Raw genomic sequence first — 15,234 nt, forward strand, 5'->3', positions numbered from 1 at the left:
GTCTACGACATCCAGCTCCAAATGAGAAGCTTGATGCAAGAGCAATTGTAGTGTATAGGCAAAGAATGCAAAGGTGACTAGACCTTTTAGACAAAGCAGAGTAGTTATTCATCCAGAGTAGAAGCAACCACATATGTCCTACTTTATTGCAAAAAGAGTAGCATAAATGGACACAGAAAAAGATTATATAAATTAATGGTTCATCAATAGTGATCAACTGAGATGCATTAACTATTGTCATGGGAACATAAAGATTAATGTTGTTCTTAAGATAATTCCAATCTTCCGCTTGTTGGAAACTGAGAGGAAACAACAGGAAATGTACACACCCATAATTGTTTAATGGCTTATTGAGTGTTTGTTTCCTCACCGGCCTATGCTAATCTCCTTTATTGACAGAGTGAATCACACATTAGCAGTAAGGGTGTTACTTTTTGGCCCTGAATGATGAGTGCAATCAGACAATTTTCTTTTATACAAGCTATTATGATATAGGAGCTTTGGTTTACTTTGTATCTACTAAATTATTTTGCTCATGTCTTGCTCAGATTAAAAAAACCAGGAGTGTTGCTGAAAATACCTAGCCTGTGTCAAAATTTTCTTTTCCTCCACTCCCAACATATAAATGTCCAGTATAGCTTACCTAGTGTTTTGACATCCTTATGTACATTCCTTGTACCTGCTTATCTTGCATTGCTTCGAAGTGTAGTATTAGGATATCAGATAAAATCTCCCAGATGGCACACAGGGGAAAGGGTAATCCTGTGATCCTTTCAACAGTTCTTAATGGACAAATACGTATAGGCAGTCTGTGGAAAGTGGAAATAATCTCACATTGTGCAGATTTGTAATCCCAGTAGGGACTACAATAAATCGATGCTCTAGCTCTGGTGTCAGGATACATCTTTCCCCTATAAAAATTTGAAAACCATTTTCCAAAATTAATTTCTTTTTTTTTCCACCAAAGATTACAATATACTGCCAATTTGGTGCCTCATCCATATCGAGTTTCTTAATGTGAAATAATCGACATGCAGATAATGTCTTTGACATTGCAAGTATCACATGTTCATTTAATTAAATACAATTTGATTAGACATCATTAATAGGAGCACACAGAGTTCCAAGTTGTGTTCTTAGACATGCCAGTATTCCATGGTTCCTATTGGTTCATTTGGAAAATGGAAATGCAGTGTGATCTAATTTAAACACCAATTATAGATGTTGTACAGTTATGAATTATCTTTATGAATGTTAGCACAAGTGAGAAAAATTATTCTGAACATTTCACTACACTCGCTCTCTCTAGAACTGGATATTGTCAGATTACCGCTTCATAGTAAGTACCATCAATTACTAGTATTGGAAATGGAATCTTTCTTCTTCTTATCGCTGTGAATTCTTAGATACTGAACAGACATATATTTCATTAGTCCACCACATTAGCTGGAGGTAAGGATGCAGGATTCCCATGAAAGATACCTAACTGACCGCCTCTCGACCTATGAGCCCACGAGGACTTTGAGATCTTCCGGGGAGGCTCTGCTCTCGATCCCGCCTGCCTCACAGGCACGGCTGGCGGGGACGAGAGATAGGGCCTTCTCAGTGGTGGCTCCTCGGCTGTGGAACACCCTTCCCGTGGACATCAGACTAGCTCCTTCCCTGATGATATTCCACAGGAAATTAAAGACCTGGCTGTTTAAGAAGGCGTTTGAACAAGAAGTGCAATGATTGGTAATTGACCATAGGAATGGAACAACGGAAAATGATACTGGATTGTGGTTTTGATGATGAGACGACGCGGAATGGCTTTTGTAGTAATGATGATGTTTTTGATGAGGATGTTTTTTGATAATGATGAACTGTGGATTACTTTATATTGTGTCTTGTATTTTGCACCTTGTTCTTTCTATGTTGTACACTGCGGTGAGTCGCCCCTGGGCAGTATATAAGCAAAGTAAACAATAAATAAATAAATAAATAAATAAATAAAAAACCACGAATAAAGAAAACACTGTATTTTAACTTTAGAGAACACCACTTTTGGATCCTCTAAGTTCTCCAGCATGACTATGGCCAACTTCTCTGTTGTCAACTTCTCTGTTGTCAACTTCTGTGTCACATTGGAGGTCACACAATCTTTAGAGATTCCCCTAGAGAACATTTTAATAAAATTCATGAATAATCAAATCCACAGATGGCAAACCCATACATGGAGAGAGTATATTTTGAAGCCAGGAATATTATACATAAAATTAAAAAGTAGGCACTTAGCTAGTTGATTAGTATGGGGATGAATAGAAAGATAAATACATTGTCAACAGCAAGGATCTTCCACATAGGAGCTAATCTACAGCATATATTACACAGTTTCTGCCCAGATCAGCTGAGCAGGATCAACAATCTGCTTTCTAGAAAATCCCACCTAAGACTGCAACAGAGGCATGTATTTTAAACATCTGTACTAGGAATCTAATTCTTTGTCAATTTCACTCTGAAAGGATAAATTTAGTAATTTTCTTATCATCATAATAAAGATGGATAAACATGACAAACTAACTACTGATGGAGTTATAGTGGGTTAACTTACCATGATGTGAGTTGTAGTTCACCCACAACTTTGTGCATTCTGTAAAATAAATAAAATGACTTTTTTGAAATAACCTGAGCAATGCTGGGTACCCAAGCTAGTAGATAATATTTATCACTTGCTATGTGCAATGCAGGGTAGTGCTTTTCTTGCATAGAAGAGTAATCATGGAAGTAACATATATCATCTAACTGCATCTCATGTCGGTGGAGACAGTTTACATACTCTTCTATTCACTATTTATGCCATATGTTCGTCATGTAAGTTGTTCATGTGACAACTCACTCTTCTATTAGCATATCTTACATGTTGCTCTTAGTGGTTGGTTGTGGACCTTTGCCAGTCCATGAGCCACTGGCTGCTGGTCCTGGAGGATTTCCCTCTATGAATCATCTCAAAGATTAAGATCATCTGGGGAGGCCATGTTCTTGGTTCCACCTTCCTCGCAAGTGCAATTGGTGGAGACAAGAGACAGGGTCTTCTCAGTGGTGGCTCCTTGGCTATGGAACTCCCTCCCCAATGGAATTAGATCAGTGCCCTCCCTACTGGCCTTCAGAAGGAAAGTAAAACTTGGCTGTGGGACCAAGCCTTTGGGCAGTAAGCAGGGATTATGTGCAATATATATGATATTTGGAACAGTTTGGACTATGATTGTTGAATTGTGTGATTTTAAGGTTTAGGGTATATTGATATGATTTTAATTCCATGTTTTAATGTTAAATGATGTTTTGTTTTATGATTTAATGGATAATTGTATGCTATTGTCATGTTCAGTTTCTGTATGTGAGGCATTAAAGTTTTCCATAATTATGTTGGAAATCCACTAGGGTGAGAAAAGCAGTATACAAGTGAAGTAAATAATAATAATAATAATAATAATAATAATAATAATAATAATTATTATTATTATTATTTCAGAAAAGAAATAAAAAATGATAGTAAATGGGCAAACGTATAGTGCCAGTCTGTGATACATTGGGGAAGGGATCTTGGTAGTCTACCACATCAGATGGTTTTTAAAAAACACAAGTTTATAGCATTCTCAAGGATTCCAACCCATGAAATCAGAGTTTAATGCACACTGATGGGTACAGAGGGAAGAGGGAGACAGAAAGTCCCAGGCCTTAGATGTGGACACATACACAAAGGAAGTTAGGATCTGAATAGTGTGTATGTGCATGTATATCACTTTCAGTTGAGCCAAGTATATGTGGAATTTTCTTACTTCTTCCTCTAATTGACTTAGCCTGGCTGTCTGCTTTGCCTAGCCAGAATTCAAAGAAAACTCCCTCACACTGATCTGCACCTCACTGAATGTCTTGTATTTATGGTTTATATTGAAGAAGCCTGTGTGTCCTGGGTGCTTTTAGTGTAATAGTGTACAAGTCATACTTTTCTTAGTTCCTTGACAGCAAATAATTACAAATTATTTGTAAGAATTTATTCAAAGAATGTGAATGTTAATTAGTTTGAACTCTCTAAGAATGTATTTTATTTACATGTTAACATTGGAAGTGTAGAGAAAGATGTAACTTTCCAGAGATAGGATTGGAAGTGAATGAAAATAAGAATAATTTCTGTCCGTAACTGTAAATATATATATCTTTGCCAATTGTACCTTGCACAGAACAAGTATTGGGTGACATTGTAAAATGAGTTCTGTAAGTCTAAATTTACTTCAATCTCCAAATATATTTTAGTTAATGAGAAAAGTTTGAATTATATATTTAATTTTATTTAAACTGAAGCATCATAATGATATCATAAAACTTATTATAAGGTATTTATTTACTTTATTTAGGGTCAAGTTATGTTCAGAAATGGAGAGAGAATGGGGACCATCAAATTCACGCAGTTCCAAGGTAGGTGGTGGATATTTCATTATTCGTACCTTTATATTATGATAGTAAATAGCTAAACATGTGGCATTTCTCTAATAGATGTCTCGCATGGTATTGTGGCATGAAAGGAATTTCACTGAAAAAGTGGTAACAAAACATGGCAAAGAGCCCAGAAATAATAGACTTTCCATTTTTATTTTATTTATTTTGGGTGGGGTGCAGATGCATTTTGTGAAAAACTTGGCTGTAACATTATGGTATTTTGTTTTGTCTTTTTTTTAAAATGGTGTGATATATGTGATCTAAGTATTTGCAAAGATTGATAAACTTTATTAAAGAGAGAAATACAATGTGCCGAATCCTTATTTCCCACCTCTTATAACTAAGGTAAGCAATATTTAGACCTTACAAAATAGGAATAGCTGTTCTAGTAAAAAATTAATTGACTGTTTCAGTTTTTTAAAAAATAAAAATTGCTTTTTGAAATTTAATTAAAGATGCATGCACTGATGATGAATTACAAAAACAGTACAATAGTTTGCAGGAAACTGGCACACAGAAAAGGAGCAGATATGGACCTTAATCTCTCCTTCACAGGGAGGTTTCTCATGTCTTACACTTCGTCAGTCAATGTTCTAGTATCTTTCTGCTTGAGCTGTGTTATTATAAGAAACAGTTCAAATAGTAGTGATTGTCAATTTATTTTTGTCAAATGATATAACCCAAAGTCTTACCAAATTATATGAACAAGATTTCAGAGAAAAGCTGATAATCAGTTATAATAAAACAAAGATGGTGGTGTTTGGAAAAAGACACTCACAGTCCACATGGTCCATTGGTGGCCATCAGATTGTACAATGCAGGGAATGTAAGTACCTGGGAATATATTTTACAGGGAATCTATCATGGAAACCCCATATAGAACACAGTAGAGCAGCGGCGCTAAAATCCATTGGAGGAATCCTTGGATTTTGTAACACTTCAGGGGGCCATCTGGTTGCCCCAGCTCTGAAAATATTCCAGAACAAAGTTATTGCCCAGATTCTGTACAGCACCACAGTCTGGGGATGGGATGATCTCCAGGTCACATTCCTCAAGAACCTGCTGAGACTCCCACCAGGCACTCCAGCGGTCTTGGTTAGGGCAGAGGTTGGTCTACCCTCCATAAGATCCCTCATTCACTTCTCCCTATAAAACTACCAGAAAATCATAAAGAATTCCTCAGCTAAGGTTTTCCCAAAGCTATACTTTGAATATCTACAAGAATGCAAACACTGGAACTCAAAACATCAGGAATTGCTGGAAGTATACCCCAACCTGTCTCATAAGCCTTCGATCTTGAACTCAAGAGAGAAGCTGCATGAATACATTTATAATCAAGGCTTTCAAATGGACAGACAAGTTATTAGCAGATCCAAATTTTCAACGTGGCTCAAATTGTACAAATTTGACCTTGAAAGGGCCATGTACCTTACCAACCTTACATTCTCTAAGCACAGACAAGCTTTTACAGCACTACAATTCCAGAATATGCCCTCAGCAGTGTTTGATGGTAGATACTCGGGCACACTTTTGACTTTTTTACTTTTTTAACATGACTGATCTTCTATAATGCCTTCTTACTGGTGAATATGCAGTTCCTAGCTTATGTTGCACCTGTTGTGTGTTTGCGGGGCCTCAGAAATTGAGGATCTGCCCCACTATTTGTTCACCAGCTCCCTATACTCTATACCAGGGGTCCTCAAACGAAGGCCTGAGGGCCGGATATGGCCCTTTAAGGTCATTTACCCAGCCCTCACTCAGGGTCAACCTTAGTCTGAAACGACTTGAAAGCGCACAACAACAATCCTATCACATCAGCCAAAAGCAGGCCCGCACTTCCTACTGAAATACTAATAAGTTTATATTTGTTAAAATTGTTCTTCATTTTAATTATTGTATTGTTTTAAAGTGTTGTTTGCACTACAAATAAGATATGTGCAGTGTGCATACGAATTAATTCATGTTTTTTTCAAATTATAATCTGGCCCTCCAACAGTTTGAGGGACTGTGACCTGGCCCTCTGTTTAAAAAGTTTGAAGATCCCTGCTCTATACCAAGAAATAAATTCTTAGGGCCTATTCTATGGTATCTACAATTGAACACAGTTGCAGAAAAGATCTTCTACCTTTTATCTGATTCCAACTCCACAATCACTTATAAGGTTTCTCTCTTAACCCTGGCAGCAAATAAAATCAAGGCCAGACTGATTGCAGACATCACAGTTTACTGGACTGGGGATGCTTTTTTCTAGCCTGAGTGGGGTTGATTACCCCTAAGGGGTCCTTACTTTTTTAACATGACTGATCTTCTATAATGCCTTCTTACCGGTGAATATGCAGTTCCTAGCTTATGTTGCACCTGTGTCACTGCACTTCATGTTGTATTTTTGCATGCTCTGTTCTTTCCTGCTTACATCCTGTTTTAAACTGTTGGAATTTACCATTTTTTGTGTAGATCAGTGGTTCTCAACCTGGGGTCCCCAGATGTTTCTGGCCTACAGCTCCCAGAAATCCCAGCCAGTTTACCAGCTGTTCGGATTTCTGGGAGTTGAAGGCCAAAAACATCTGGGGACCCCAGGTTGAGAACTACTGGTATAGATGCTTGTTAGATGTAGGTTCTGTCAGGGTAAATGCATATGACAATTGGTTGAAGCATTAATACATTGTTTGATACAGAACAAGACTTCAGGGAAAACCTATCAATATAACTATAACCCAAGTTTATGTTCCAACTAACAGGGAATTAAGAGTTTCTGCGCTAGTGTCCAGGTGGAAATTAACCACACACCAAAACACGAATTCTTGTTAATAGGTGATTTTGGAAATAGATCAGGTTTAAAGATTGTAGGAAAATGTGTCCTTGCTGTTTTGTCCATGGACTTTCTGGTATGCCATAGTCTGTTATAAATCCTTGTTGTTTGCTATTCAATGACAAGTTATTCCTTATAGTGACATCTGAAAAGCTTTTTTTGTTGGAGTGTCAGAAAAAGAAACATGGGTATGAACTATTGTAAGGGGAAAGTGTAAGTGTCAGATGACAAGAGACTAGATCGCCACTGCTATATAGTACAGCCTGAACTGCATTATATTCCCAGCCTGCCTGCCACATCTCTGCTGTAGGTTGTCTGTTTCTAAAGGTTTTTTGCTATGAAGTTGCCATTACATCTACATTATATGCAGCTGCAATAAACTGAAGTTTAGACTTTGCATTCTCAGTGAAAATTTCTGAAGCCATTTTTGTATGGTTAAATGAGCTTGTCTGCTAGTTCTATCCCCACCATGTTAAAACAACTGCCAAAAATTAATTCTCCTTCATTACATACTATGGACAGCTACATTCATTTTTTTAAGAGTTGGTTTTTACTCCTGGGCTCAAACCTGATGTATTGGTATATCGTGAATGGGCTCTAATTAGTGTGAGTTAAAACCCAAAAGAATTTGTAGAGTCTTGAGAAGATTCTACTTACAGTGCATAGAGAATAATTAGCGTGGCTTCTTACACACAGGAACCTTTATTGCCTTCTCTACACATGACTGCCAGGTTAACCTGTGAATCATTTCTCCTTGAGAGCATTGTGATCAAAATGATATTGAAATTTGGCTTGTAGCATTCAGTCTATAATACCTAACACAGACATGCAAGCTGTTCTTGATGCTGTAGTCACGAACACAGTAAAACATGCATGAACAAAACAATCTTAATTGCGGTTTTCCTTTTCACTTTCTTGAATAACTCCTAGCAATATTTTGGAAGTAAAGAGAACAGACTGAATTGTTGCGTAGAGGCAATTTGGAGAGGCTTGATTTGATTTCATGTGATCCACCTCACTTTTATTAGCATTTTTTTCTCTTTTTCAGCTCTCATTTATTTCTACAAAGCAAATGCCTGAAGTCAACTACTTTTTCAAATATAATAAAATGCAGGAAAATACTCATTTTACTGTGTTCTTCTACTATTACATAATAGCTAAAATCTAGTAAAAAGGTAGAAGTGCTTAAGCCAAATAAGTGAGCACCGCAAAAACATAACTCAGGCAAAAGACAAATACTAAGAGTCAAGGGAAATATGTTATAGAGAATGCCGGTGGTTCTCAATCTATTACACTGTTGATTGTTCAATACCAAGGAATGAAAATGCCATCAGAGATGGACTATTCATGGATTAGCATATATAACAAGTTCAATCAAGCTGTTTTGATAAAATAGGTACAAATGAATAAATATGTTAATACAAATGCAAAGGGGGGACAGATGGAACAGCTTACAGAATTGTTCAGTAGGTTTCCAGAAAATTTGTTTCTACCAGAATGAGATTTGGTTCAGTTAGGTTCTGCCTGCTGTTTTATTTGGGGAAATAATGGTCTCTGAAGTATGGATTAATCATGGAAATCTCAGAGGCAGCTTCTAGCCAGCACAAAATGCCCCACTCAAGGAATCTGCTGTGGGAACTTACATAAGTGCACTTAGCAAACAATAGGGGGGAGTAGATTGTTTGCAACTATGGGTGAACAAGTGGAATATTTCAACCCATATGTGCTCATCCAAAGTAACAAGTGGGATTAGGTTTTTCTGACATCCCACCCCCGAGGTTTTTTACTGAAACTCTACACCATGTCAGAGACAGATCACATAACTTAAAATAGAAATTAAAAGTATTGTCCTGAATTGAAAGACCATGACCAAATTCTGAAAACTTTAACACCAACCTCCTGTGTCTCTGCTGAGAAATAAACACGATTGATCTCCATGGAGCTTGCTCTCAGAGGTGTGTAGAATTGCAGTCTAATTTGCTTGATTTTAGTTTCCAGTGAGCGAGAATTGTGTAGATTTTATGTAGCATTTCCGAATCAAGGTTTGCTGCTTTTCATTGTGAAAATATGGACACCCTGTGCACAGCTGTGGGGAGGGAAAGCTTTTCCTGTCATTTGGGTTGCTCAAAAGGTCAGCATAAAAATGTTCTAATACAAAGCAGTTCTTGTCTGACTTTGCTAATGTGACATTTGAAGCAAGGTTGTGACAGTGTGGTGTGACAGCAGGCTAACATTGTCTAGCACTAACAAATAGCATGAGGTCTGGCTGTAAGAAGGAAATCATTTGCAGACTAGTCCATTCAATAATTCCTCATTCAAACATTGAGGAGGGAAAAAAGTCTATCCTAATATATCCAGCTTTCAGAATTTAACATCTCAAGCCCAAAACAAGTTGGTCTTGAATTTTCTCTTTGGTGAAACTAATCCCATCTGAATACACATATCACACTTTATTAGTGTTTGCAGCTTAGAATAAAAAGAAACATGGTCTCCCTTTCAGTTGCATATGTACAAATCCTGTTGATTTAGTTTGTATACTAGTTCAATCCTGTAGGTCATTCCTGTAGTATTATGGGCTAATTGCATGAAAGGAAGACCTGTGAAGTATGAATTAAGAACACATGGTAAATATGACGTCCAGATTAGGTAAAAGAGAAATCTGTGGAGTTGTGAGCACAGTAACAAGAGCATGTGGATGTTTATAGGATGCTATGGCTGTAACTAGTCATAGGAACTAATTAATTAAAATCAATTAAGTTTAGAATTCAGTTAGTGATCTTCTAACAAGAAGAGATTGCTTAATGAAATTTATTTTAACTTAATTTGTAGGTTAAATTGGACCTTCAGCATTGATTTAATTCCAGAATTCAGACTGGGATAATCAATTCAGAAACTATATTGAAGAGTAAATATGTTTTACACTTCCTATTGATTAATAAATGCAAATTACTATTACAATCTTTGTTTATTTTCTTCATGATTGTATTATGAATAACTTTCCCACACTGGAAAAGAATATCCCATCCTTGTCGCCAATTTGTCATGAATAACTTTTCAATAAATTTAAAGCATAGGTTCTTTTTATTGCAATTTCCAGCGTGAGAGGGTATATCAGATTAAAAACTTTTACACAAAGAATGACATTAGACATACAGACATATAGATTCTATGCAACTACATTGGATTTACAATTTAAACAACCAAAAGGGGAATTTCATTTTTACTCAGCATTCATGCACATGTACATGCATTCATCCTCATGCATCCAAATATTACCATATATCTTTCTCCCTCCTTGGAGAAGCACCTGTTAGGCCAAACCCTGCTGCCCTACAGCCTGCCAGTGCATAGTTCCGAAACTTCCATAATGCCATAACTTCAAAATGCCAAACTTCTTCCCTAAGAACAATGCCAAGGACCAGATCTGTTTTCCATACAGCAGAACTTGACTCCCTGTACAAAATCTAAGACTCCAAAAGCGCACTTCTTCCTCTTCCCTGGAGAAAGGAGCCCCAACATGACAAGACTGCTGCCTTGCAAATCTGCCACTCTCCAAATACACCATCTCTCTCCTTCCCATGGAGCAGAGCATGGCGGGTGAACCACACTCCCAGGTCTGTCACAATTTGAGCATCATTAGATTAAGTCTTTTATAGGAATATTCTGCTGATGTAACCCCAAAGTTGTAAATTAAAGATAGACGTCTTCCATCCTGGTTCCATCTCAGTTTCCTGGCCAGATGTTGATTCTTCTTGATTGGTGTTGATTTTATGTTGACTTCCTTCTTAACATTGTAAACATTTCTGTTATCACTGTCCCAGTTCTTATCGTAGTTTACTTTTCAGTTCTTATTAGCAACTTTTAATTACAGTCCAGCAAGCTGGTAATTAGTCATTGCAGGCCTTGGTCTTTTAGAATTGGTGTCTCCAAAATTATTAACTCCATCATACATCCTTCTATTCAACTCATTCATACTTACATATCTTACTAAATCCACATTGATGAAATCTGCAATTACATTTTCGTGACAATTAGAGTATGACCATTTACTTAGGGCACATCTACAAAGGTACCTAAATCCAGGAACTCTGTACGAGCTCTAATATTATGATGATTTAGCAGACACTTGAAGTTGTATGTCCTCTTTCACCTCTTTCCACTGGTTCTTTAGCATCTCTGGTGTATGACTTGTTACTCAAAGAAATCGGGGGAAATGAACTTGGCACCTGCATCATATTTTTAGGTGGCAAGGTTTTCCTCAGTTGTATCTGTATTTATAAAAATGTTTCTATAACAAAGGCTTCAGTTTATATATATAGTTAATGGTGAAAGCAGTTGTAACTCAGAACCCTTACAAGCCTAAATGTTCTTCAATTCTCTGTTTTAACAGAAAGTGCTCTGTGTTGGGGTTTACTCAGCGGAAACCTCCAGCTGGAACAGAGCCATGCTTTAAATGGGATGTCAGACCAAATTTATCCATGGACTTGGCTTTAGGCTCTGTACACTAGGCAAAACTCTAGCCTTCTCTAAATGCATGTTGTCGATCTGAACAAATCCACATCCTACCTCCTCTGGCTATCCTGCAGGAGTCAGCACTATACCGGACAGTTCTTACTTCTGCTACATTGCATGTCAGCACTGTTCAAGGAACCACAGACACTATTATGACCGGAGGAGTCAGCTGGTCTTTGCTGTCCCTTTCCCCCCGCCTTGCTGGCATCGTATACCAAAAGTCAGCATAATTGATAGTTGCTACTTTCAAAATTATGCATAAAGCACACATACCATATTTTGCATTACATGAACACTTAACTGCACTCTGAACTATTTCATTTGTAGATACATAAATTAAAATCCTGGATTTTATTTGTTTGTTTATATTCCACCTGCCTCCTCGTGTGGCTTGCAATACAAGTTAAAACAAACATTGCTATAACATATTATTAATAAGAAGCAGAAGCCTGGCTGGTGTGAGAAGACCTTGGACTTCACCCCACAATCTGGCTTCTTTCGTTGTTGTCAATACATGTATCGATATGCTGATTATCTTTGTATTGTTTTAATTTCTTCATCAATTTGGGAGCCTTTGTGACCTGGGAGGCAATACAGAAGGATCTTAACAGTAATGAACAAATAAATCTTTCTTAATGAATGTTGCCTTTTTGGCTATGACAAATGAACAACTTTATAAACTGAAGCAGAAATAATAGTGTTGAAAAGCGTGGGTGATCATAGTGGCCTTATAGTGAGAAAGTGGCCAAGTCTTTCTTTACTTTCACAGACTGCAACAACATGTAGGGCTTTCAGGTCTTCCATAAATAGCTGTTTATATTATAGAAGATATGTCAATTTAGAGTTTGATATGTAAAAGCATAGTGGAGTGAAACATGTCTTTATTTAAAATGACATGACATTGGAGAGATTGCCAGATATCAGTCCGAGCAGAGAACAACCATTTATACAAAGCTTATATTGTCTTCTTTCAGAATTACACAGGATTAGCCTCTCAAAATGCAATTACAGCAATACAAACTAACCAATAGTGATCAAAGACTAATTCCAAACTGTGTATGTTGAAACTCAAAAAACCCTTCATTTAGTATTGTTGTCTGCAAAATGTGGAGATCTGTTTGGAATGTCTTGAAGATGTTTCACTTGTTCCTGCTTTTGTCTTAGTACTTTTAAGCATATAGTATCTGTCATAATTGGTCCCGTGGCTACTAAGAAATATTTCTTCATAACTAGGAGCTTTCTCTCCTGACTGAGCCCTTCATGGTATAGGAGTTATTTGCTTTGGGCAGTTTCTTACTTACTTCTTCGAATCATATAAAGAAAAAAATGTGTGAAGAGATCTGTAAAATTCTGCCACTGATATGCACATATTCACAGTTATTATAAAACCCACATCTGGTTATCATGTATACGTCACAAAGTAATGTGTTCCTGGCCATTACTTCTTTAATAGAAAGTTTAGTACCAGAGACAGAAATAAATGGAAATAACAGGGATAGATTCCTAGATCAATCCAAAAGAACAAATCCGCATACCTCAGCTAGCTTTTTGTTCAAAACTAACAATATGTAATGTCAAATAAAACAACTAGGGCCTTTTCTGTGGTTGCCCCCCGACTTTGGAACACCCTCCCCAAAGACATCAGACTAGCCCCCACGTTGGCAGTCTTTAGGAAGAGCTTGAAGACCTGGCTATTCTGATGTGCCTTTCCAGAATAGGAAAACTCCAGCATTATGTTCCAGAAGCACTTTATTAGAGTTTTAAGATTCTCTGCACATTGCACTTGCCCTGAAATCCAACATACCACTTGTCACACCCAGCACTTTTTAATATGTACCCATTACTTGGCCCGGTCCTAGTTTTTATTGTGTTATGGTGTAATGTTTTGCTGTTATTGCTTTATGTTTTTGATTTGCTTTGAGTTGTATTTGTTGTGTCAAGGCCTTGGCCTTTGTAAACTGCATCGAGTCCTTCGGGAGATGCTAGCGGGGTACAAATAAAGTTTAATAATAATAATAATAATAATAATAATAATAATAATAATAATAATAGATTGAGTAATCCCTTCATAAGTGAAAAAAAATACTTGGAACTTTTTAGAGACCACCAGAATGTTCTGCAAAAAAGCATATAAGGTTAGTTTTTCCTTTCACTAGATTTCCCTTTTGTTATTATTTTCATTTTCATGGAGATAATAAGAATAAGAATAAACTTTATTTATACCCCGCCACCATTGCCCCAAAGGGGACTCAGGTCAGCTAACATGAGACCAGGCCCAGAACAGAATAAAAAAAAACACAGAAAAAACATTGCAATAAAATAAATAAAACATAAGAATACAATAAAACAGTGCAAAAGTACAGTGACAAATAAATCACAATCACAATGAGCCGGCCACGTGTACAAGATAAAATGATAAAACTCAGGATGAAAACTCAGATCTATCCTTTTTACAGATCTAGACTGGGATCAGCTGGTGAAACAGATTTATCTGCTCCCTTCCTTTTGATTTCTCTCTGTTTTGCTGTTCATGTATGCTTGGAGGCTCTTTACTTATCTGTTGTAATCAGGCACACAGAGCTACAGCCAGGCAGGTAGCAGAATTTTTTATTGCATTTTTATTACAGATACTTTGCTGTACCCTGGCACTAAAATTCAGTGCTTTTCCAGCTCTTTAGCACCATCCTCCCTATGCCAATCCTCCCCCCCCCCGCCCAAATCTCAGCGAACATAAGCTAAACAGAAGATGAAAGGGAACTTGGCAAATGTAAAAAGTTGGAAGCATTTGTTCAGAGGGAGCTTCCCCTAGTCTTCTTTTGAGGCTGAGAAAGTGTGTGACTTGCCCAAAGTCACCAAGTGGGTTTCCATGGCTGAGCCCAATGCTAAAATGCCAAGAAGGAGAGCAAAATACTTTTTGCCCTCCCACCAGTGAAATCACAAGACAAGACTAGGGGCAACTTTTATTATATGTTACCAATCAACTTCTGTGTGATCCACCAACCAGATGAGGAAGTGAAGCAAGCGGGAATGTGTAATGAGTCTGGCCGGGACTACTTTGCCTCTTCCTTCACTTGAAGGGAGCAAAGCGCTTTCCCTCTTTCATGCTGAGGACATTATTGACGTTAAAGTCATTAGACAAGCCAAAAGTTTTCAGTATTGAATCCACCAAGCATTAAACCACCCAGTGCCATTTCCCAGATCAGGAAAGAGCCCTCCTATCAGAATATCACTGATAGGCATTAGCACTGCTTAATAGTCAACAACATATTGTGACAATTTGTTAAAACGCCACAGCCTCAAATGATTTCCAATTATATTACAATAGCTTTTCTCCAGTCAACATATTTGTAGCCGTGACAAAGCTGAAGCAAGACTTGTCTCTATCAATTTAATTTCTTTCTTCCTCTCAGGCATCTGACCAGAGAGCAATTCATGTAGAA

At 37.3% G+C, this 15,234-nt stretch overlaps 1 protein-coding gene across 2 annotated transcripts in view; it reads left to right on the plus strand.

Annotated features, from left to right (window-relative positions):
* Window positions 1–15,234, plus strand: part of GABBR2 (gamma-aminobutyric acid type B receptor subunit 2) — a 418,186-nt gene that overhangs the window by 214,654 nt on the left and 188,298 nt on the right. For both annotated transcript variants that reach the window (XM_060774637.2, XM_060774638.2), the window contains exon 8: window positions 4,392–4,452. In XM_060774637.2, the coding sequence (XP_060630620.2) occupies window positions 4,392–4,452 (61 nt within the window). The remainder of the gene's footprint in view (window positions 1–4,391; window positions 4,453–15,234) is intronic.

This window comes from Anolis sagrei, chromosome 4 (genome assembly GCF_037176765.1).
Source record: "Anolis sagrei isolate rAnoSag1 chromosome 4, rAnoSag1.mat, whole genome shotgun sequence".
Lineage (NCBI taxonomy): Eukaryota > Metazoa > Chordata > Lepidosauria > Squamata > Dactyloidae > Anolis > Anolis sagrei.